The sequence below is a fragment of the Loxodonta africana genome, chromosome 16 (assembly GCF_030014295.1).
Source record: "Loxodonta africana isolate mLoxAfr1 chromosome 16, mLoxAfr1.hap2, whole genome shotgun sequence".
NCBI classification, from domain to species: domain Eukaryota; kingdom Metazoa; phylum Chordata; class Mammalia; order Proboscidea; family Elephantidae; genus Loxodonta; species Loxodonta africana.
Genome location: NC_087357.1, coordinates 35,742,999 through 35,767,112, shown reverse-complemented (window position 1 = coordinate 35,767,112; position 24,114 = coordinate 35,742,999). Strand labels below are relative to the sequence as shown.

General features: G+C 50.6%; 1 protein-coding gene across 2 annotated transcripts; it reads right to left on the bottom strand.

Moving 5' to 3' along the window:
- Positions 1-450: 450 nt before the first annotated feature.
- LOXL4 (lysyl oxidase like 4) lies at positions 451-23,831 on the bottom strand. 2 transcript variants are annotated; one of them, XM_003409189.4, is made up of 15 exons: positions 23,765-23,831; positions 15,837-16,145; positions 15,106-15,284; positions 13,968-14,173; positions 12,630-12,668; positions 12,262-12,481; positions 10,975-11,158; positions 10,650-10,804; positions 9,708-9,875; positions 8,412-8,574; positions 6,063-6,306; positions 4,813-4,928; positions 3,948-4,084; positions 3,435-3,546; positions 451-1,303 (listed from the first exon to the last, which is right to left on the bottom strand). In XM_003409189.4, the coding sequence occupies exons 2-15, from the start codon at positions 16,111-16,113 to the stop codon at positions 1,233-1,235; spliced, it is 2,271 nt and encodes a 756-aa protein (XP_003409237.2). In that variant the 5' UTR covers positions 16,114-16,145; positions 23,765-23,831; the 3' UTR covers positions 451-1,232. The 2 variants fall into 2 exon arrangements, with proteins under 2 accessions (XP_003409237.2, XP_023402603.2); XM_023546835.2 differs by lacking the exon at positions 23,765-23,831 and having other exon boundaries at positions 15,837-16,191.
- Positions 23,832-24,114: the final 283 nt, after the last annotated feature.

Below are 24,114 nucleotides of genomic sequence, written 5' to 3'. Positions count from 1 at the left end.
CATAGCTGGTCTTGTCTTTGTAGCACCCATGATGGACAACCTTTATTGGCATTCGAGTGTCAGACCTGTAAAGGTCATCTCTTAAATGTGTCTCAGGGGAGAAAAGATTAAGAATCATTTCCAAGAAGACCACAGGATTTTATACTACCTGAGCAAGAGCATATCACAGCCACATCAAGCAAGGATAGTGGCCTTTTCTACGTTCAGTCCTTAATTAAATGCTCCCCCTCTGGCTTCTCCACAGTCTCTTGTTTCCCCTTTAACAGGACCTCTCTATTCCGACAGAGATGAAGGCTTGTTTGACTGATGTTCTTCCATTGCAAAAATTTATTTAATGCAAAGTTCACTGCAGAAACCTGGTTGAGACCTGAAATTTAGGCCAATCCTGAGATGGGTGGTGATCCTGAGAGAGACTGGATTGTCCACCAGATTTACATCACGTATTTTTTCCTTGGCAGAGGCCTGGCAGGAACTGGGGTCCATATTACTGCAGCAGTCTTTCTGCTTGGTCTTCTCGCTGCTCGGCAGGAAGTCCTGACCTGGCCACCTATGTGAAACTTGTCCCTTCTTGAGCACTCAGTAACTGATGGTACAGCCGCATTAGGAGATAAGGGGATGCCTGAGGCCTTAGCTTCCAGGGATATTAGAAACCCCTACATGGGTGGTAGAGTAAAATACAAAAACCCTAACGAACAGATGTTTAGCAGAGTATGAGGGATAAGTTCTAAATGAGGACAGATAAAGCAAGAGACTGAATTTACCAACTTTTCCGCCACTTGTGACTTTCGTACAAGCTGTGTTGCACTGAGTTCCTAGTGGAGAACTGGCCCCCACCTCCTGTGTATTTTGGTCCTTTGTCTTCTCTACCTCCAGGACATTTGCAAAGCACCATTTAGGTGGGGGCCTGGTCCACAGTCCATCCCTAAGGAACTGAGAGCTTCTGAAGCAGGGAACTCTGAAGCAAAATCCAGGAAAGTTTGGGTCTCCTTATGGAAGGGAGCTCATTGAAAAAGTCTGGAAGCCAAAGGCCCTTAGGGGATAGACCCAGCACCATCCTGAGGGAGCAGTACCATCTGGTCTGGTGATACCACCTTCAAAAGGCTTCCTGAGCAGGTTCTTGGTGCCCCTTGGCACTGGCCCCTTTCCCTCTGAGTTAGGGCTCTGTAAGGGCATGGCTCCAGTAAGCTGAGGTATCTGGTGTGTAGGCAGCAGCTGGGAGTGTGGTGATGGCTTCAGATGAGGTTGTTCCTGAGACGCTGCTCCTGCTCCAGGGAGAGCTCAGCATTGGCTTGGTATGAATCCCCTGTGGGCCAAAGGAACACAGGATCAGAAGCCAACCCTGCCACAGTAATCCCTTCCCTGACAACGTCACAAATGCCCAGATACATTCTCCCCAGCTCATCCTTTCCATCAGGCCGGTCATGGGTGTGGGCACTAACCCATTCAATAGAAACAGACCCAGGACAGGTGTGTAGGTTCAGGGACATCGTGAAGAATAGGCTGTTCAATAGACTAAATGTGCTGGTTATTCTCCTTTGTTCCCTCCCTAGAGGCATTCTCTGCCCTTTGTTCTTTCTGTGCCCTGGGCCCTAAAAATTACATCACCCTGGTTCCCTGGTCAAATTAGGTCAGTGAGAAACAGCAGCAAGAGATTAGAGGGTAGAAGGAGAGAAATTGGGGTATTTCTTCTCCTGCTCTGGCCCTACAGTTCTAGTAATCCCTGGATGCCTCAACATCCTTGTTTCTTTTATACTTTGCACACCTCTACAAATAGTCCTTTCATTAAGTAACTTCAGATTCTCCCTTGAGTGTGTCTTCTGTTTCTGCAAGGACCTTGACATATACAGAGATCTCAACCATTGATAACTCATAGTGACCCTATAGGACTAAGTACAGACTGCTGTGTAAGGTTTCCAAGGCTGTAATCTTTACAGAAGACGACTGCCACATCTTTGTCTCACAGAGTGGCTGGTGAGTTTGAACGGCCAACGTTTTGATTAGCAGCTGAGCACTTTAACCACTGCACCACCAGGGCCGCTATGAGTCGGAATCAACAAGAAGTTTTTTGGGAACCAGGTGAAAGGACCTGCAGAACCACCATGTTTTCCTTTCCCTCATCATTGCCACGGTTCCCTCGCAGCCCGATTCCAGCATTTGGAGGATTTGCTGTCTCCATATGCCCAGCCTTGGATTCCAAATTCCCGATTCCTCCCATATTCCTGTCTTATTTTATGGCAGCAAAATTTACCTAGTCACACATATTAGAAACCTTAACTTATTTCTTCTTCATATTCCATCTGTTGCCAGAGTTATCTTTTGAAAACATAAATCTGATCTTTCACTCTCTCAACTGAAATTTTTCAGTCGTTCCCATAAACCCACAGAATAAATTCCGTTCTTTTAGAACTATCATATATCTCTTCCTACACAGAACTTAATGAATTTGAGATACACAGCCCCATGCTGCAGAAGAGAAAACCTCATGGTCTTCTGGCTAGAAAGTGGTAGAGTAGGGTTTGGAACCAAGTGAAGCCTCCTGAGTATGCTCTTGCTCCTACTCTTTTCTCCTATGACTTTTGCCCCTCCTTTGAAACCCAGCTGAAATGTAATTTTTTTTCTGTGAAACCTTTTCTAGCCCTCAGGCTGTTGCTTTCTCTCTGCTTACTTATGCCTGTTTTTGATACTATTGGTATTGGGGTTATGTATTTGCATGTCTGCATACCCTGCTTGGCACTCTGAGCTCCCGTATCGTCTTCGTATTTACATCCCCAGCCTGGCACAGTGTCCCACACAGTAATAGGTCTTAATAAATGTTTACTGACTGACCAAAGAACTCTGCCCCACCCCACCTCGCTTAGGCAAGTGTGGGTATGAGTGTACCGCAAACACAGGCATTTTAAAATTGGAAGATGGAGGGATTGGCACCTCTCTTTGCAGAGAAGCTGAATAGCCATCTCCTTACTCTGCCCCTCACTGAATCGTTGGGTCTTCCCTTTGTCTAATGCCACCAACCCTGTAAATGTCCTGTGCCTTGTTCTCCACAGGCCCCTTCTTGCAAGCAGTGGGTGACAGCTAGAGATAGGAACACAGATCATGGGGTCTTCTACTTGTGCCTGTGAGGCAGTCAGCTTAGGACGAAGGCAGCTAAGAAAGACTATATGAAAAGGAGGAGAGAAAAATAACGGACTGGAAGAAGGAAAATCTGTTCATGGCTGAAGGTGATGGGCAAGGTTCTAGGACAGATGGAGCAAGGAGGGATGTAGAAGTAGTTACTGGGTGAGGCTGATGGTCTGATTAGTTTTTCTAGAAGTTGCCTGTGAAGATGTCCAAGTACACACACACACGCATGTTTGCGCGCATAACACTTAGGGCACATTTCCAGTCTTCCAGCTCCCCACGCCCGCATGGGGCTGGTCCCACAGTGGCTTAGTTACCTGTGTGGCAGTTGTGCAGCCAGATCCGGTGCCCGTCATACTTGCAGCAACACTGCATCATGTTGTTGGAGAAGTCTGACTCTGCCACCTCATTCTTGGGGTTCACAACCACCTGGAGTAAGTGAGAAAGAAGGGGACAAATGAAGCCAGTGACTTGATTTCTGAGTGAGTTGACAGTAGTTTAATAATCTTTTACAGGTAGTATTTTCCTAAGTGCATTTATAATCTTTGCTTCATTAATCCTTACAGTTACCATGGAGGAAGGCGTTAGTGTCCTCAGTTTACAGATGGGGACTGAGAAGTCACAACTCATTAGCTGTGACTTACCTATTGTCCATTGATTCAGGACTCAAACCCAGGGTCTCCTTCCCCTATAGCACACCTTCAAGTGACAGACTGGGAGACTCTATGTGGGAAACTCTTCCTTCATTTGACCTCAGGGAAACTTTGGGAACATCTGGAGGAAATGGGGTTCCTGGAAAGAGTCCTCTATCCCTGCCCTAGCCCCCTTACCTGGAATATATAGTCCCCAGGGCCCACATCGGTGATATCCACCCATTGGCAGTCAATGTCATGCCGGTAGGTATCCCAGCAACCTACAGTCACTCCCTGCTCCCCAAAGTTGGCACACGCATAGCGCCGCTGCAGTCCTGTAAAGAAAGGTTCAGACAGTTACTGAGGGCCGAAGTGGGTGCTGAGGACTAAGCACTCTGCTAGGTCTTTCATGCTCTTTATCATTTAATTCTCAGACACCAGCCTTACCAGGTAAGTGCCATTGTGTCCACTTCAGAGGCTAGGGACCTGCGGTTTAGTTAATAATTTGCGCGAGGTCACCCAGCTGCTGAGTATCAGAGCCAGAATTCCTAATAAATATGAGTCTAGCACTGTAGCAAACCACATCTGTGACTAAGAGATCATTTGGAAATGTGGTTGGAAGATCTCAGCCCTGTCGTGCTAATCATTTGTTCCTCCGTCTGTCTGTCCAACCTTCTAAAGATCCAGTGTTTACCATGCCATTTCTAAGGACTGGAAACTGTGGGTATGCAAATATGAAACCAACAATTAGCCCTCAAAGAATTTAGCAGAGATGAACTTAGGATGTCTATGACAATTAGCCAAGATAGAAAATGTCAGGCATTTAAAAAGCGGTACCACGTGTATTGGGGATGCAGAAGTAGAGACCTTCCATCTAATATTTCAGAAGGTAAGAAATTGATCTATTTGAATGGCCTTGAGTGCTGACTGTTTCCAAGCCAAGGTCTCCCGGTGCTTGGAGCTGTTGAACAGGGCAGAGGGGAGCCTGATCCCAAAGGGGCTAAAGAGTGTAACATGAGAGGCAGGATTCCTCTCATAGACGTGCTGATAGGAAACCACGTACCTGTGGGGCAACTTGTGTCCTCTAGACAGAAGCTAGCCTTATGCCCCTCAGCCACCTTCGAGCCATTGAGAGTGAGTAGGTCGTAGTGGGTGAAGACCTCAATGCTGTGGTAGTGCCTACAGGAAAGTAGAGGCTGTTGGCCTGGCGGCAACATGAGAGGATCCTCTCTGGAGAAGCTGGCAGGAGACTGAGGCACTAGGCCCCATCATTACCCAGAGAAGAAAGTCATAATAGCAGGGCAGTGCCCATCTCCATCCCAAACCCAAGATTAGTGTGACCCACTGCCTATTTCCTGGCACCTCTGCCAGACAGCAAGGCACAGCTGCCCCCATCACCTAGGGTCTTACCCAGGCTAGGCAAGGCAAAAGCGCTGCCCTGGTATCCTCCAGGAGGCTGGTGCTTGGCTGCAAGACCTGAACTGGAGGTGGAAGGAAGGGGCACTTGGTCCAGGGACCAGCCTAGGAGCTGAGCTGCTGGGGAGGGGAGCTCCCTCTACTCCCTGTCAGCCTGGGATCAAATTGCTACCATTGTTCCCAATCCAGTTGTAATGACAACTCTGTTCATGCTACAGGGAAAGGTGCTTATTATCCCAGGCAAAGTCAAGTCCCAAAGTCATTGCCCATTCCTCTCAGCTTTCTCCACCCACTGCTGTGTCCTGAAGAAAATGTTTTTTCCATTCTGCTTTTGTCACAGGCATTGTCTCTGTCTAGGCTGGAGGCTCCTGATAGGAAAGAATGCTCATTGTCTCCTTTTTTAGTACCAGTGTGTTCATGCTCTTCTTAGGGTCTCGCCTTGCTGCTGCTAGAACCGCAAGCTTATTCTGCAGAGCCAGCATCCTGGATGGGATGCATGTCTATTTTGGGCTTCCAGGCTTCTAGGAGTCCCCACTTTACCTGGCTTCTACAGACATGGATGGCCCATGGTCCAACATAGAAAAATTGTCAAATACCATTCTAACGAAGACTAACTCTGCTGGCGATGACTTCTCTCTTGGACCCCGTGAGGACCATCAGCACGGCACATCCAAAGGAGGAGAGAGAGAGATGGAGATGGCAGGTTGATGCTACTGGGATGCCCTTATTGACTCCTGGAGGCAAGGCCAATCAGGCACCAGGAAGGAAGGCTCTTACCAGAGCCCACATCCCTCAGGGAAGTTTGCCTTTATCCAGGGAAAGACCAGACTGTTTCAGTCCCTGGACCTTGCTTTTTGTCCCTAACGCTCTAGGACCCAGGCTTGGGCAGGCACTAACATGTGACACTGGTGCCAAATCCAGCTGTGGCGTCCTGTCTTGGGGCGGAAGTCAGCCCGGCCCAGGTTGTAGATCTGTGAGGAGAAGCGCAGTAGGCGCCGGTGTCCGTAGGGCCAGTCCATGAGGTCTGCAGACTTGGAGAGGCAGTTCTCCTCGTGGGCACAGTACAGCTGGCTGAGCGGCCGGTCCTCCAAGTAGGCCGTCTCCTGCACTAGCTGGGCGTTCATCACTAGGTCTGGAGCACCTGGGGACGGCAGAGGGGCACAGTAGTGAGGCAAAAGGTAGAAAGGCAGCCCTTCTCGCTCTCTGGCATGGTCTTACTCCCACACTAAGCTCTTTTGGAGGATCTCAGAAAATTAGGGCAGCTTAGGAGTCAGGAGATGTGAATTGTGATCAAAGGAATAGTCTTACCACCTTAAGGATTCTCTGGGTGGTACAAACAGTTAACACGCTTGGCTGCTAACCAAAAGGTTGGACGTCAGGTCCACTCAGAGGTGCCTTGAAAGAAAGACCTGGCAATTTACTTCCAAAAAATCATTACAACACCCTCAATAAGCTCTGCTGATACCCAGCTTGGTTCCCTTAGCCAAGTCGTTCTCTTTCTTGAGGCCTTCGTTCCTTCAGAAGATGGGACAGGTGGCAGGGAGAGTGGGGAGAGTTAATGACCAAGGCTGCACGTGCACTCTGACGTTTTGGTCCTAGCACTGTGCTTCCTCCGAGGCTCCTATTCTAGCCCCACTGCCCCAGTGGGCATCCGTAGCAGAGTGCCCTGTGCGTTTCTCTTCTGAGGCACGGCAGACATGCCGGTGCCTGTGCCTCTCCCTGTCCTTTCCTGTTACAGGACTCTTACACACCTCCCCCACCATCTCTGTCTCCTCACCTGTGTCAGTACAGAAAGGTGTGGACCCACAGCTGTTGCCATGTAATATCAGCCAAAAAAAAAGCTGCCCATTTTCAGTGCTTATTTGTGCAAAAACACAAGATTGCAGCTTAGGTTTTTGGCAGAGGCACCACATGGGCGAGCCTCCACTCTAAGGGGAGAGGGGAGCACTGGTTGATTTCAGTGGCTATGCTGTGTGATACCTGCATTATCACCAGAAAAGCTCTCGGACTCCTGTGGTATATTTTGCAGAGAGCCAGTATTTGCCCACTGTCAAACCCTAGAGTTCCTGAGGGAAAGAAGGAAAGCTTTCAGAGAGAATGAGACAAGAGAGTGAGGGAAAGAAATGAGAACGACCACAGATGAGAAATAGTGGTGGCCACAGGGGTAGCAGGTCGGCTGGCTGTGCTCAAAACCAAAAAACCAAGCCCATTGCTGTTGAGTCAATTCTGACTCATAATGACCCTATAGGACAGAGTAGAAATGTCTCATAGGGTTTCCACGGAGCAGCTGGTAGACTCGAACTGCTGACATTTAGTTAGCAGCCAAGCTCAACCACTGTGCCACAGGGCTTAGCCATCATGAAATATCAAATGCATTCAGGAGAGCTGCCACTCAAACAGCAGAGCAGGGGAAAGTACAGGGTTCCCGGGAAGAGGAGCTGGGGCCGGGGAAGCAGGCTTCCAACTTGTTGTGAGGCTGGGTGCTGGGAAAGACCACTCTGATGCCCCGTCGCCCTGCAGGGAGGTGCACTGGACAAAGGGAAAGCCCTAGAGCTCATTGACGAAGGTTAAGAACGGCTGGGGATTGAAGTTTGCCTGGAAAGAAGGTCAAGTGGCCACTCGGGTGATGCCAACCTGTAGCTGTTGGGTTGGACATAGTGATCTTGGCACAGACCTGGTTGGCAGGTGTCAGACATGCTACTGTCCTGAGAATCTGGGTTTGTGGGGCAGACCAACGCATCAACATGATCTCATCCCAGAGCCTTCAGAGTAGGTCACGCAGCCCAGGAGGGGAACACACAGCTGCGCCCCAGGTCCCACATGCGCCACATTTACACACCCTCTATTTTTTCTACAGCAGTAGTGCTCAAGCTTTTGTGTTTACTACAATCAACCCTAAGAAATAGACTTGACATTGAGACCCAGGACACTCATACAGCTCCAGGAAAAAAATACCCTTACTCCATGTGATGTAATGCACTCTAATGTATTTTTTTTTTTTTTCTTTTAAACTGTTGGTCATGACCTGAACATTGAAACACTGTTCTATGTCCTGGCATTTTCACGTGTTTATTATTCCGTCAGGTAGGCAGGGCAGGTGACTTGGCCACATGCAGCTAGTAAATGGCAGAGCTGGTGCTCCAAGACCAGCCCTCTGTCCCTGTCCCACCCTTTGGCCATGGAGCTGGGCCAGCACTGAGGAAAGGAGAGTGGGTATACCAACCCGGGACTCCTGCTGGTACTCACTGTTTGTGCAGGAGACTCCAGCTGAGAAGCGCCCTGCGCCATGGGAGCAGTGCACCGGCCCGTGCCTCTGACACTGCTGCAGGGCCAGCTCCGTACCGGAGCAGCGCACCCCGCTCAGCACCACATCTCCAGCCCCTGGCGTCCCCTGCCAGTACCAGGTGTCCTGAGAAAACAGCCAGCCATCAGGGCTGAGAGGGGCCCTGGGGGTCATCTCCCTGGCTTCCCTCTGGGCTTGGATCCCACATACCATCCCCTCCAGGCTCCATTCAGCCTCAGCTTCACTCTTTAGTGATGGGAACCCTTACCTTCTGGGGCAGTGCATTCCACATTTGAACCCCTCTGAGGACTAGAAATTCTTCTGTGTGTTGATGCAAAAATCCAACTGCCTGTGGCTTCCAACACCGGTCCCCTCTCCTCCCTCTCCCCCGTGTGTCAGCCCTTTGCTATTTGAAGAGGAGTGGCCTGTCCCCTTCTCCCCCACCCAGGCATATTCCCACTTCCCCAGCTGTTCCTCATACAGCCCAGACCATCACTGTGCTCAGGGTTGGACCCGGCTCCCCAGGAGAGGCCTCCCAGGCTTTGCTGTGGGTGTAGTTGCAGAGGGCCATCCATTGCCTTGAGCCAAGTCTTCTTGGTTGTGTTGCCCTGATATTTTTTGACTCTACCCACTTATTTCCATCTGAACTGCCACTAGCCTGGCCCAAGCCAGCATCATTCCTCATCTGGGCTACAATAGCCTCTTGAGTGTGTTTTCCTGCATCCATGATTGTCTCCACCCCAACCATTTTCCAAAAAAAGAAAAAAACCTTTAAAAAATCTGGACTGCAGGCTTTGCATACTCTGGCCCCTGCCTCCTCCACCCTCACACCTGACACCACTCTCCCCCTTGATAACCACACTCCAACCTCTGGTCCTTAGTTCCTCAGTTGAATTAAGTTTTCACTGGCCACAGGGCTTTTGCACAGGCTTTGTATTCCACCCTCACCTTGTCTGGCTAACTTCTAGTCATCCTTTCTATGTGCACAACTATGAACTGAGTTGAGTGAACATTCTATTAATGACTGCCTCCCTCACTTGATAGTCTGTTCCATGAGGCAGGGACTGTATCTTCTTGTTCACTACAGTTTCCCCAGCACTTAGCATTACGTCTGGCCCAGAGGTTCTCTCTAATTGTTGAATGAATGAAGGAAGGGCCAGCAGCTTGAGCTGTGCCCAGGGCCACCCTGGCACAGGAAATTTTGGTCCTCAGACCAGGAGGCTGAGGGGTTGTAGGGAAGGAGTGAGACAGGGACCTACCTTGATGGCGTGGCTGGCAAAACCCAGCCCGAGCTGTCGGCAGGTCACCATGGCTTCGGTGAGCCCCCAGTGGTCACTGCACACAGCCCCCCAGCGCTGGATCCCATTCACTTCCACCTGCACCTCCACCACACCCTCCTCAGCGTTGCGCCCACCAGCTAAGCGCACCTGCAATGATCAGAGGTGTGTGAGGAGCAATGGGCCTCAGGAAGGAGACCTTGGCACTGAGCCTGGAGACCCACCCAGGATAGCTGTCTATGTGGCCTAGACATGACTGTCCCCTTCTCCAGGTTTGTTTTTCTGTAAAGGGATGACATTTTATTAGATGGTCTCTAATGGCCTTGTCTGCTAGAGAAATCTGACTCGAAGAGACTGCACCAGGGTCTCCAGTTCTGGTATTTGTCCTCCTCCTACCTGGTCTGAGACCCTACCCTGAATGACTCACAATTTGCAAAGGGCTTTCATATCTACCGCCTCATTCACAATGCTCCATGAGACCATTAACCCCATTTTACAGAAGAGACAACAAAGATCCGAGACATGAAGCGACTTGCCCCCTCCCGTGTGAGCACTGAGACTAGAAGCCTTCTTATCCCACCTGGCCTCTCCACTGCCACTCCTCAGGCCCACTTGGCACCTTCTTTCTCAACTTCACAGGTGACCTGAGAAAGTGTGGTAGAAGAGCAGTTCCACCTGAAGAGCCCCTGTGGCCTCCTGACATCTCTGAAGTCCACAGCCTGGGGCCTGAGGGGTGCAGACCGGGCAAGGTGGGACAGGAGAGAGAGGGTTTCTGTGCTGGCTGCAAGGGAGGGCCAACTGGGCCTAAAACAGAAGTACTAGCTGCCTCTCCTGCGTCCCTCCCTACTGGCCCAAGGTGGTACCCTGGGATATCTCAGGTAACCTGCTACCCCAGCTCCCAGCCTGCGGCAGACCTGAGCTCACCTGATTCTGGAAGCCCATGTTAGGGATGTTGCACCTGACAGCAGCGTCATTTCGGTGTTGACAACCATTCTGGGACCCTTCCAGGGCAGGGCAGTCACTGAGGTTCCGCTCATACCCCTGGCAGCGCACCTCACTCAGGTGGATGGGCCCCAGCCCTATGGGAAGAGGTGCTGTGTAAGGCTCTGTTTGTGTAACTCTGCGCCTGTGGCTTCCCCTCCCACAGGGTGGGAGAACTTTCTGTCCTGGACCTGGTATGCCAGGGCCATCAAGGAATGGACCAGTGGTTCATCCAGGCCCTCCCCCCGACCTCAGGCCGCCCACTCACCTTGGCCCAGCTGGGCCCCAAAAAGGACCTTCCGAGCAGAGCCAAAGCCAAGCTGACGACACACGACGCTAGCGGAGATGAGGTTCCACTTGTGGTCACAGACAGTGCCCCACTGACGGTGCATGAGAACTTCTACCCGGCCCTCGCCCACCTGGGCCCCAGAGCGGAGGCGCACCTTTGGCTCCTGCTGGGAGAAAACAGCTTCAGGGGAAGCCAAGGAGGTCCACAGTGGGAGCCCAGGGTAGGGCCCCTTCCAGCTGAGCTGAGCTTGAGGTGGACAGTGAGTGGACAGAGCCAAGGACTGGGAGCTGGGAAGGCTGAGTTCCAGTCCTGCCTCTGACTTCCCGTAGCTATCACCTTGAATAAGCCTTCAACCTCCATTTCTTTAATGGCAAAGTGGAGGATGGCTTTAATTGTAACCATCACAATAATAATAGTAATTACAAGCTTCAGCTCAAATGAGAGAGCCCATAGGGTCTCTATGAGTCGGAATGGACTCGACTGCAATAGGTTTGGTTTTCTTTGGTTTGAGAGAGCCTTGGGAGTCAGGAGCCCTGGGCTCAGAGTCACAACCCTGTCACCTAATCACTCTCTAGCCAGGTCCCTTCCTAAGCCTCTGCTTCTTTTTTGTCCCTTGCGTTTCAACTAGGTCAACACTTGCAAAGAGGTCTGTGAACTGATTTTAGGGAGGTGCAGGGACATGGCATTAATTAAACTGGTTCACATACTGAGGGAGTTATTTCTATTTTAATTCTTTCATTTCTTCTACTCCATCAAGGAAGCACCCTGATGGTGCAGTGGTTAAGAGCTCAGCTGCTAACCAAAAGGTTGGCAGTTGGAATCCACCAGCCACTCTTTGGAAACCCTCAAGGAGACAGTCGCAGTTTGGTGCTGATACGTCTGTAACGCTTCACTAGCACTTGCTCATGTCCTTTTTATAACAAAGGGCCAGACTCACGTTCAATACCTTTGGCCCTAGACAGGATATAGCTAAAACTTAATTACTATTTTTATGGTTACCTTCTATTCCTGGCAGGTGACACCAGTTTTCCATTTATGGGAGGGCTGTAAACTATCCTTTTTCAGTCAATCCCCAGTCCTCCCACAGCTCTGCCATTCTGTAACTAGCTCTCCTCCCAGCCTGAACCAATGCTGCATCCTTGATGGGGGGGGCTCCTCCCTCCTCCCCTGCTGTCCTGAGGGCCCCTGAGCCAGCCCCTCCCTACTGGGGCAGCCCACTGAGAGGGGACTGTGCCTCCAGAACCAGGCTGCATCTGTGGGACTCACCTCTGCCCAGGCATCCTTGCTCCGTGGCTTTGCCTTGGGTGGGCGGAAGCGGGGCCCTGCCACACAGTTGACCACAGCATGCATGCCCCCTGGACATGCCGGCTGCAGCTTGCCCCGGGCCGGAGATACCTGCACCTGGCAGCTGGCCATGTGGGGCTCTGTCCCCAAGCAGGTGACACGGTGGATCCAGAAGGAATTCTTCTTAGTCAGGCTCTTCAGCCTGGAAGGCAAGGGAGATTGGGAGTAGGGGAGGGGTTGAGGGAAGAGCTTTGGGATTGAGGGGAGGCCCAGGCAGAGGTGAGGGAAGGGAAAGGGGGCCCCTCCTGCCACATTCCTCAGCATCCTCCCTCAAGGAGGCTGCTTCTCACCTAGACTTGGGATCCATCATCTTCAAATTCCAGGCCTTCCTGTGGAGGGAGAAAACAGGTGGGGGATGGGGTGGCTGCAGATGCCCCAGTCCTGTCACCCTGGCTCCTAAGTTTGCACCAGGTCCTGCAGTTTGTAAACTTGTCCACAAATCTTATTTCAATGCTGAGCCTCACAGCAGCCCATGGAGGGTAACCTGTCACAGATAACAACGATTCGCCATTTTACCGGGAAAGAGAGCAAGGCCTAAGAAGGCCCCCTGGGGCAGGCAGCTTAGAGCTCACCCTTCCTCCAGTCCAGGTGAAGGGGAGCCGTTAGGGGGAGCCCTGAGAGAAGGGACCAGAGGCAAGATCCTCTCAGACAGGTGGAAGTTAAAGGCCTTGCTGGTTGGAGCTGCCCACCCCAGAGACACCCAGGCTGTAATCACAGCTGCCCTCCTCATGGATGGTGGATGAGTCAGCAAGACCCAGCTGTGCAATTACCAGGCAGTGGGGAGTCCGGGGCCCACGTCCCAGCCATCCCCAAGGATGGAGCCATGTGACTGCCACGTGGCTGCCCAATACCCAATCTTTCAGGGTGGCCTAAGTTAGAGACACAAAGACCAGTAAGGGATTTCCAACCCTTTAAATGAAGCGGGACTAAAACTGATTGGGGTGGATGAGGGAGGTTGGAACCGTGGGAGGTTTCTCCCTTGGTGAGAAGCATATAAAGTTTTCACTGGCACAGAACTAGAAGAACTGTGACGTAGTCATCCGGTCTACTTTTGAAAATTCTGTCATGTTTCTGACAGAATAGTTTTGTCTCCTCTCCCCAGACCTGCCCCATCCCATGCATTGCTTACACAGCGTTGCTGGGACCAGAGTTGAGATCATTCGCTGGGGCAAAGTTGAGCTCATTCTCTGAGGAATGGAAAATTGAGGACCAGACACCCTACCCAAGGCCCCACTGCTAGTTATTGGCAAGCTGAGACGAGAAGTCGGCTCGTCTATACTTGTGGGCAGCACTGTCACTGTCTTCAGTACAGTCTGGTTTTTAAATCAGGGTCACGAAGTTGCACATTCCATGAATTTCACAGTGGAGGTATTCTGTACCATCGTCAATTCCCGTTATTTGATTGGCAAGTAGGATGTTTATTTTCCTACTGCTTCTAGGGATGGCCCAGGGTCTTGTTCATCTCTCTTAATTATTCTGAGGGATTCAGATCATAATCCAGGAAATCCGAGCGTATTCCTCAGGTGGGTCTGTTTCCCTCCCAGCCCCCACAACCAGTGACACCCACCCTGGCCAATTCCACTGCACCCTACAAGGCCACACACACACATACTCAACTGCCCTCCTACCTGTAGTAGGGGCTGTTGACAGGCTGTTGGCTTGGGAAGCCCAGCATTCCACACACCACCCTGCTGTTGTTCATGGTCCAGCCCTGGTCACACACCTGCCGCCAGTGTCCTTCGTACTTCACCTCCACGACCCCCTCAGTCACTGGGATCTGCCGCTTGGCACTGGCAAGGATGGGCTTGAGCCGCACCTCCTCCAGCCGCTGGACCTACGGGGTGCACAGTCACCTGTGGGCTCCAGGACTTCTGCCTTGCCTGCTGAGCCCACTGCTTAGAGACCTTAGATATCATGCCACCCAACCTTCTCATCAGACAGCCCAGGAAACTGAGGCCTGGGTTGTGGGAGATGCTCATCGAAGGCACACAGTGAGGACAAGTTAGAACCATGGCTTTTCTAGGGCTCTCTCCTCAACTCCACCAAACTTGTTCCACTTGAGGAGAACTAGGAGGACTGGTACCCTTCCTGGGGCCAGGATGGGGGCCCTTGATAGTTTGGGGAACTTTCATTGGGCAGGAAGTGGCCTTCATCATGCCACCCTGGGGAAAGCTGAGGATGGGCCAGACCAGCTGCTTGAGACACCCAGCAGTATCCTTTGGTCCACAGGACCCTAGCCCTGGGGTGACTCAGACCAATACCAATATGGTGCCCCTCATCATGGCCTGTCACGTTCAGGAGGCCAGGGCCAGCTGTCCTCAGGATGGAGGCTGCCTGGCAGCAGAGTATAGGAGCTAGAGGCTGGCCCTGCCCGCTTCTGTTGTTTGGCTTGGGCTGTTTTTAGCTCGGGTTGTTTGTGCTGGGAAGAGGCATCAATTGTGGCTGGGCCTTGTGGGTGAGGCAGCCCCTTGTCCCCCTGCTCCCTTCTCTGTGGGGAGCAGCTTCTGAGATTCCCAGCAGGCCTGGCCTCACAGTCTCTGGCCTGCCCTACATCAGGCCAGTGCCCTATATCCAGGCACCTGTTTCTGGGCTGAAACCAGGGCCACAGACCTCAGACGGGAGTTGGGCCCCAGGGATACTTCATGGCCCAGGCTCTGGTCCCTTTCCCTCCCTCCTCCTCCAGGCTCACCATCCAGGAAGCTCCCAGTCACCTGGTCTAGCCCCTCAGCCCTTAGACTCAGGCCAGACCCTGAATAGCCTCCTCACCTGGGGTCCAAGGGCATTGGAGACCTTCTCAGAAAGATAGCCATGCTGGCGCTGGGGCTGGCATACCACGCCAATGTCTTCTGTGTGGCTGCAGTCACTGACGCCCCAGCCGTTAGATGTGCACTGGTCCAGGGAACTCTCCGTGCCCACACAGCGCACATTGTCCAGCCAGATGGGGCCTGTGGGTGAAGGGTTGGTGGATGCTCAGGGGTGAGCCCTGAGAGGCAGGTCATGGGCCCTGCCTTCTGAATAGGACCCACACGTGTCACCTTTCCTTTTCCAAATCCTGAGGAGGAAGTGGGGGAATGATTCTCCTGGATTTGAAAGGTACAGCCCTGCCTACTGCCTCGTCTTGGCATCAGGCCCTGTAGAATCTGATTTTGGAAAATGCTAGCCTATGCCCACCTAGTAACTAGACCTACTTGCCCATTCATTCATTCAACTTTTGCTAAGCATGCACCATGTGCCAATTACAATGTTCAAGGGACTTAGAGTTTAGTGATGGTGATGATGATGGTAATCTCATTACAAGAGAGAGTGGGAGGGTCAGAGCAAGGATCATTTGTAGCTGGGGCCCTTATGAAGTACCTCATCGAGGAGGTCATTTGAGCTGGGTATTAAAGGATGGGTGGGAGTCTGAAGTGTTCTGTTGGAGCCTCAGTGAGCCCAACCCCTGAGAAAAGCCTGTCACCATTTCCTTATCATCCCCCTAGGCAACACCAGTCACTCACCCTCCCCTTGGCCATATTTGGCACTGTGGGCCCAGGTCAAGGCATTCTCAAAGCCCAGCTGGCGGCAGGCCACTGTGGCCTCCTGGAGGGCAAAGTTGTCATCACACACGGTGCCCCACTGGCCCTGGTATAGCACCTCCAGGCGGCCCTCCTCTGGTCTGCTCCCTGGGCCCACCAGCCGTAGCTTAATGGTGCCCAATGACTGTGGCCTGCTTGGAGCAACCTGGCCCAGCAGCAGCAGGATCAGGGAGAGGACAGCTGGTGGGAACCACATCATGGCGACTTCAAGGGCAGCTGGGGCCAAGGCACCTGGGGAATAAGTAAACATGACAATGGTGACCCACTGTCCACCACCTCTACCCCGATCTCAGTCCTCTTCAGCAATTTGACAGCTGCTGGCAGGACAAAGGATGGCAGGACTCCTCCAACTACATCATATGTGATGGCACTGACTGAGTCTGGGCTCTCGAGTTAGCAGATTTGGTTCAAATGCACCATTTATTGGCTATGTGACCTTGAGGAAGGTACTTAACCTTGTTGAGTCTCAATCTTCTCATCTGTTAAATGAGGATAATAATCCCTGCCTCACACTGATGGTATGAATGTTAAATAAAACAATGTATGTAAAGTGCTGAACACAGGTCTAGCCCATGGTTAAGTACTCTATAAATAATAACTATCCCTGAGTGGCACAAACAGTTAAGCGCTGGACTACTAACCAAAAGGTTGGTGGTTTGCACCTACCCAAAAGTGCCTTAAAAGAAAGTCCAGGTGATCTGCTTCCAAAAGGTCACAGCCTTGAAAATCCTATGGAACACAGTTCTATTTTGCAACCCATGGGGTCTCCACAAGTCAGATTCGATGCAACAGCACCTGCTCTGGGTTTTGTTGGTTTATTCTTTATACGGTCTTATATATAGGTAGAATAGGTGGCTTCCCATTTGAATCATGTGGGACCTCCCATGGGTGCCCTCAGGTCAAGAATATTTACCTGAGGGGTATGGTCTAATATCTCCTCCAGCTAGGATCTTCTACAAAACCCTCAAGCCATGGCTCTAGGTCCATCTAAGTGCATGATTCATACACTGATTCAACAAGCATTTTTTGAATACTTGCTTCATGCAACTATGGCAGGTATTGGGGACAGAGAAGTGAAGGCTTCAAAACACCCTCCCCAAATCCCAAGAAGCTCAGAAAAGAGGAATCACAGAAGGCTTTCAAAGAAGGAACACTAATTTTGGGCCTTGTTGGATGAGTGAATTCACCCAGACGGGAAGAGGGGAAGTCCAGGTACAGAGAATAGGATGGCAAAAGAGGAAAAGGGGAAGGAGTTGAGCCTGTTCCCAAGCACGAAGTGCCCTTCTCTCAACCTTGTGCTGCAGTGTTGGGGGCTTGGAGCAGGGCAAAGAGGCAGATGGACAGACGGGCCAGGTCATCAAGGGCCTGTGCACCATACAGAGAGTTGGCCTTCTTTCTGCAGGAGCTAATGGGCTTGGGCAAGTTGTAGGCAGCAAGCATATACCAGAAAGGGCCCATCTCTAGGAGGCTGCAATAAGAGGCCCTTCGGGTCATTAGAGGGGATGAAGTTGGGCAGGGGGGCTGGTTCTCTTCTCACACATTAGCAGTCTTGGTCACAGGACCACAGAGGTGGTATAGAGTCATGGCTGATTAGAGTTGTCGGAGACCTTGGGAGCTGCCGTGCTGAAGCTCCTCCAGCCCCATGCTCCCCAAGACAGGCCCTGCTGCCAAGAGCCCCAGGGGGGTGCCGAGGCCTGCCTGGCACAGTGGGTCCTAACTGGGGATGGAGAAGGCTGGGCCCCTGGCTCCTGTTCAGTGCTTGAGTCTAACAAGAGAGCTCACTCATGATGAGACCACCCTCTTCCACGGTCTCACAACTCATCAGCCTGGTTGGGGAGGGTCTCGTGGGCTCCCTGCCCCTCCCAGCTCCATGGGTTGGTATCTGGCTGAGAGTCTCTCCTTACTCCTTCCAGCCCCAGCCCCACCTCCTCTGGGCCACTGGCCCCCTGGCTTCACCTGCACCAATTTTACCTTGTGGAGCCCAAGGCTGGGAGGAGTGGACTCCCAGATGTACACCAGATGGGTTCAGGGAATGAAGCTCTATAGGAACAGGGACTTTGTTTTGTATCCCAATGCCCAGAATGGAGGTGGCACTCAATAAATATCCATGGTTGAATGCATGGGAGGTGGCATAGCACAGTGCTTAAACATGTAGACTAGGGAGTCAGACTGCCTGTGTTCACATCCCACCTCTGCCAGTTAGTTTCTGAGTGATCTTGGGATTTAATTTCTCAGTAAAATTTTGCTGAAAACAACTCAGAAACGGTGGCAGCAGTACATCGATCGGGAACTGCCAGGAATTCAGGCCAGATAGAAGAGGACATGGAATGAGGGACATGATTGCTGATGTCAGATGGATCTTGGCTGAAAGCAGAGAATACCAGAAAGATGTTTACTTGTGCTTTATTGACTATGCAAAGGCTTTCAACCGTGTGGATCATAACAAATCATGAGTAACATTGAGAAGAATGGAAAATCTAGAACACTGAATTGTGCTCGTGCCAAACCTGTACATAGACCAAGAGGTAGTCGTTCCAACAGAGCAAGGAGATACTGTGTGGTTTGAAATTAGGAAAGATGTGCGTCAGGGTTGTATCCTTTCACCAAATGTATTCAATTTGTATGCTGAGCAAATAATCCCAGAAGCTGGACTATATGAAGAAGAATTTGGCATCAGGATTAGAGAAAGACTCATAAACAACCTGTGTTATGCAGATGACACAACCTTGCCTGCTGAAAGTGAAGAGGACTTGAAGCACTACTGATGAAGATCAAAGACTTCAGCCTTCAGTATGGATTACACCTCAATATAAAGAAAACAAAAATCCTCACCACTGGACCAATAAGCAGCATCATAATAATCGGAGAAAAGATTGAAGTTGTCAAGGATTTCATTTTACTTGGATCCACAATCAACGCCATGGAAGCCGCTGTCAAGAAATTAAACAATGTATGGTATTGGGCAAATCTGCTGTGAAAGACCTCTTCAAAGTGTTAAAAAGCAAAGGTGTAGAAACCTGATCAAAAGAGGAAAATGCAGAACAGAATTTCAAATTCTCATGGACTCTAGACTTTCTGGAGTCACGGAGGGTGGATGAACCCCTGAAACTATTGTCCTGAGATGATTTTTAAGCCTTAAATCAAAAGTATCCCATAAAGTCATCTTAAAACCAAACAGTAATTTAGCTTAACTAGTAAAAAAAGGTCTTGAGCATTATGCTCTTTTAAAACTATATATTTGGGATCATATAACTAAAACCAAACCAAACTTGTTGCCATCGAGTCAATTACGACTCATAGCAACCCTATAGGACAGAGTAGAACTGCCCCATAGAGTTTCCAAGGAGTGCCTGGTGGATTCGAACTGCCAACCTTTTGGTTAGCACCTGTAGTAGCTCTTTAACCACTATGTCACCAGTGTTCCGGCTTGCTGAAAGTGAAGAGGACTTGAAGCACTTACTGATGAAGATCAAAGACTACAGCCTTCAGTATGGATTGCACCTCAATATAAAGAAAACAAAAATCCTCACAACTGGACCAATGAGCAACATTATGATAAACGGGGAAAAGATTGTAGTTGTCAAGGATTTCGTTTTGCTTGGATCCACAATCAACACCAGTGGAAGCAGCAGTCAAGAAATGAAATGACGCATTGCATTGGGTGAATCTGCTGCAAAGGACCTCTTCAAAGTGTTGAAAAGCAAAGATGTCACCTTGAAGACTAAGGTGCGCCTGACCCAAGCCATGGTATTTTCAATCGCATCATATGCACGTGAAAGTTGGACAATGAATAAAGAAGACCGGAGAGGAATTGATGCCTTTGAATTGTGGTGTTGGTGAGGAATATTGAATATACCATGGACTGCCAAAAGAATGAGCAAATCTGTCTTGGAAGAAGTACAACCAGAATGCTCCTGAGAAGCAAGGATGGTGAGACTGTGTCTTACATACTTTGGACATGTTGTCAGAAGGGATCAGTCTGGAGAAGAACATCATGCTTGGGAAGTACAGGGTCAGTGGAAAAGAGGAAGACCTAGAATGAGGTGGATTGACACAGTGGCTACAACAATGAGCTCAAGCATAATGACGATTGTAAGGTTGATGCAGGACTGGGCAGTGTTTCGTTCTGTTGTGCGTAGGGTCTCTATGAGTTGGAACTGACTCGATGGCACCTGACAACAACAACAACATATGGGATCAGGGGCCCTGGTGGCACAGTGGTTAAGAATTTGGCTGCTAACCAAGAGGTCGGCAGTTTGAATCCACCAGCTGCTCCTTGAAAACCCTATGGGGGCAGTTCTACTCTGTCCTATAGGGTTGCTATGAGTCGAAATCGATGCAGCAGGTTTGGTTTTGGTTTTATATGGGGTCAAATTGACAACAGCAACTCAAAAGATTAGATAGAAACCTTAGGGGGTAGTGAGTTTATGTTAATGAGGGAAGAACAACTCAGAAAAGAAAGGTGAGAATGGTTGCACAACTCAAAGAATGTAATCAGTGTCACTAAATTGTACATGTAGAAACTGTTGAATTGGTGTGTGTTTTGCTGTGTATATTCTCAACAACAACAAACTAAATAAAATTTAGAAAAAAAAAAAAAAAGCGAAGATGTCACTTTGAGGACTAAGGCATGCCTGGTCCAAGCCATGGTATTTTCAGTCATCTCATATGTATGTGAAAGCTGGACAATGAGCAAGGAAGACTGAAGAAGAATTGATGCATTTGAATTATGGGGTTGGTGAAGAATATTAAATATATCATGGACTGCCAAAAGAATGAACAAGTCTGTCTTGGAAGAAGTATAACCAGAAGGCTTCTTAGAAGCAAGGATGGTGAGACTTCATCTCATGTACTTTGGACATGTTATCAGGAGGGACCAACCCCTGGAGAAGGACATCATGCTTGGTAAAGTAAAGGCTCAGTGAAAAAGAGGAAGACCCTCAATGAGATGGATTGACACAGTGGCTGCAACAGTGAACTCAAGAATAGCCAGGATTGTGAGGATGGTTCAGGACTGGGGAGTGTTTCCTTCTGTTGTCCATAGGGTTGCTATGAGTCAGAAGTGACTCGATGTCACCTAACAACAACAGTTTCCCCCTCTGTAGAATGGGGATAATAACAGCACTTACAGGATTTTTATGAAGATTAAATACATTAATAAATATTAAACCCTTAGAAGGGCAAGCTCTCAGTGAGGGTTAGCTATTATTAGTAGCTATATAGAATCATTGGTCTAGGTTGGTCTCACACCCTCTTTGTACAAAGGAGCAATTGGAAATGGAGGCTGCCTCCTATCTCAACACAAACCCCAGGCACCCTTCTTTGTAAGGGAACGCGGGTGGTATAGTGGTTGAGAGGTATGGCTGCTAACCAAAAGGTCAGCAGTTTGAATCTATCAGGCGCTCCTTGGAAACTCTACTGGGCAGTTCTACTCTGTCTTACAGGTTTGCTAGGAATCGATTCGACAGCAATGAGTTTGGTTTTTCTTTTCTTTTTTTTCTTCTTTGCAACATTCCTCAAATTCCCCTCTTTTCCCTCCACCAACACTACTGAGCCGAAGTCTTCTCTCTCCAGCCATGAGGCTGGGCAGCTGTCTCCTCCCCATCTCCTCCTCCCTGCAGCCTCTTCCTGCTCTAACCCCTCCTACACTTCCTTTCCAGATGTCAACACGACTTTCTTCATGGTCCTCCCTACTCAGAAGCTCGTGAGGTTCCCATCTGGCTGTCATCTCAAGCAGAGTGTTCTCCACTGCTTTGGAAGTCTCCATTCCCTCCTCTTCGCTCCCCAGGCACAGCCAGGGACTGGAGGTGGAACTTCCTCTGGCGACAAGAGGGGATCACAAGGATTGGACTCAGAGCCCTCTAGCTGTGAGGACCCAGTGGTCGCTTTGGTCTGGCCTGAGAGATGACCCTCCAGGAGTCAAGGTGTTTCTAACTCTGCTACCAAGATGCTTGACTCGAGTCAGGTGCTTTCCTATCTCTGAGCCTCAGCTGCAGCACTTATAAAATATGAGGGTGGCTTTTGGGGGTCCCCCATCTATGACATGCTCTGATGGGCCATGGGATGGGCCAGGCAATTCTGCTGTTTGGTTTGTGGCTGAAGTCCCCACAGCACTGAGGAGGTCTTATGAAAGGCTGTGGACAGTGCCTGGCCAACAGCTCCCTCCCTTCCAAGAGGCCTCCCTGGGGGCAGGGAAGGGCCTCAGCTGCAGGACTCCCAGTTCTGGACTACTGGCAGCTCCCTTCCATGAAAGCTGACCCAGGAGGCAGATAGGGGCAGCAACAGGAACCAAGACTCAGATACAGAAAAAGCTCCCTCTCCCCAGCCTTCCTTCCTCTTGCAGGTCCCCATATGGCTTTTGCTTACACCAAACTTGTCTTCTCCTCATGCCCCAAACATAACCAACATTCCTAGTCTCCAAGCCTTTGCTGTCACTGTTTCTTCTCCTTGGAGCACCCTTTCTCTCTATCTCATACTGGTAAACTACTACACATCCTTCAACATCCAACTCAAATGCTACCTCCTCTATTAAGCCGTCCTAGTTCCCCCACCTTCCTAGCACTTTGTGTATTTGATTCCCATCTCCCAACCAGCAAAGGCATAGTGTCCACTCATATCTGTTCTCTGAGCACAGAAAGGAGAACCAGGCTGAAACTCCTCCATGAGAGAAGGAAGCAGCCTCAAAAGTAGCAGTTCTCTTCCCAAATGAAGGAGAAGGGGACAGGGTGAGGTGAAGGAAGGTGGAGGAGGAGGGTGGGGCTGGGGTGAAAGGGAGGCGTGGTTAAAGATCAAAGTTAATAATAATAATACTACATTTAAAACATTGAATACTTATCTCTATCCTACAGATGAGAAGATGAGGCTCAGAGAAGTTAAGGGACTTGCTTCTGCCAAGTTCAAGGCCAGCAGTCTGGCTCTAGATGCCACCAGCTCTCAACCACAGGAGAGATGGATATTGGAAGAGGAGGGAGCAGGGAGATGAATGAAATTCCACCCTGTGCTGGTTGATTTACGACCTACGCTTAGCATGAGGGCACTGGCGGGGGAGGGTGCCAGCACCAAGCCCAACCAAGCGACACATCCAGGACCCTGCCAGCTTGAGGCAGGAAGTTACCTGTTTCAAATGCTGCCAGGAGACCCTGGCACCTGGTCCTGTCTGGCCCAGCAGGGGAGGCTGGAAGAGGGCAAACGCCCAAAGAAACTGGGTGAGAGCATTGGAGGTGCTGCCCTGGTGGGAGCTAGCCCCGGAACACTCACACCCGTTCTCCATAGTTCCTTGGGGATGGGGCAGCTTCCCCTCTCAGCCCTGATGGCCTCCCTGGAGCCCCTGAAGCAGCTGCCACAAATGGGCTCTGAAGTCTACCTGCTCAGACTTCCTAAACCTGGGGCACGAACCCCTCTGCCCCCCGCCCCCCCGCCCCGCCCCAGAGCGTAATCAGCTCTGGTCTGCTTAGTTGGAGAGCCCAGCTCCTCTCTGCCTCTTATCCCCCAAGCCACAGAGTGACATTTGAGCCTACCTTGCCACTCCCCTGCCTCCTCCCTGGATTAGGACGCAGAGAAACGGTTACACACAGAATGTCATAAACAAGACACGCAGCACACACCGAGACCAGGGCGCACCATATCCGGCCTTGGGCCAAGTTCCCAAACTTGGTTGCTTTTTCAATTGAAAACAGATTAATGAGCCACTAGAGGGCTAGGTTTTAGAGGGCTAGGTGACTGCCTGGCTGGGCCGTAAGTTTGATACTCCCATCCCTCCCAGACCCCATTACAAGAACCCTCCAGAAGCCTGTAGACCCGCAGAGAAGCAGAGGGGCAGACGACAGACAGCACAGTAGTAGGAAGCAGACCTGGGGCCAGGCCAGGCGGGAGCTCACCAACCGGAGCGCGGACAGTCCAGGCTGGGTCCGGCTTGGAGTGCTGCTGTGCACAGCTAATGGGCCTCCTGGGGCGCCCTTGGGCCCTTTTATCCCGTTGCCGCCCACGGGCGCACCCCCCCCACCAGCCTGCAGAGAAGGAGGCCCCGCCCCCGGGTGGACCGGGAATAACCGGGCACCCCGCCCGGCTGAGTGAGTGCTTCCAGCTTGAGTGAGTGAGTGAGCACTTCCAGCGTTGCATCCTGATGCCAAGAAATTTGAAAGGCAGCCACCTGGCCAACTGACTGAAAGAGACCCACGTTTGTGCCCATTTCAAATAAAGA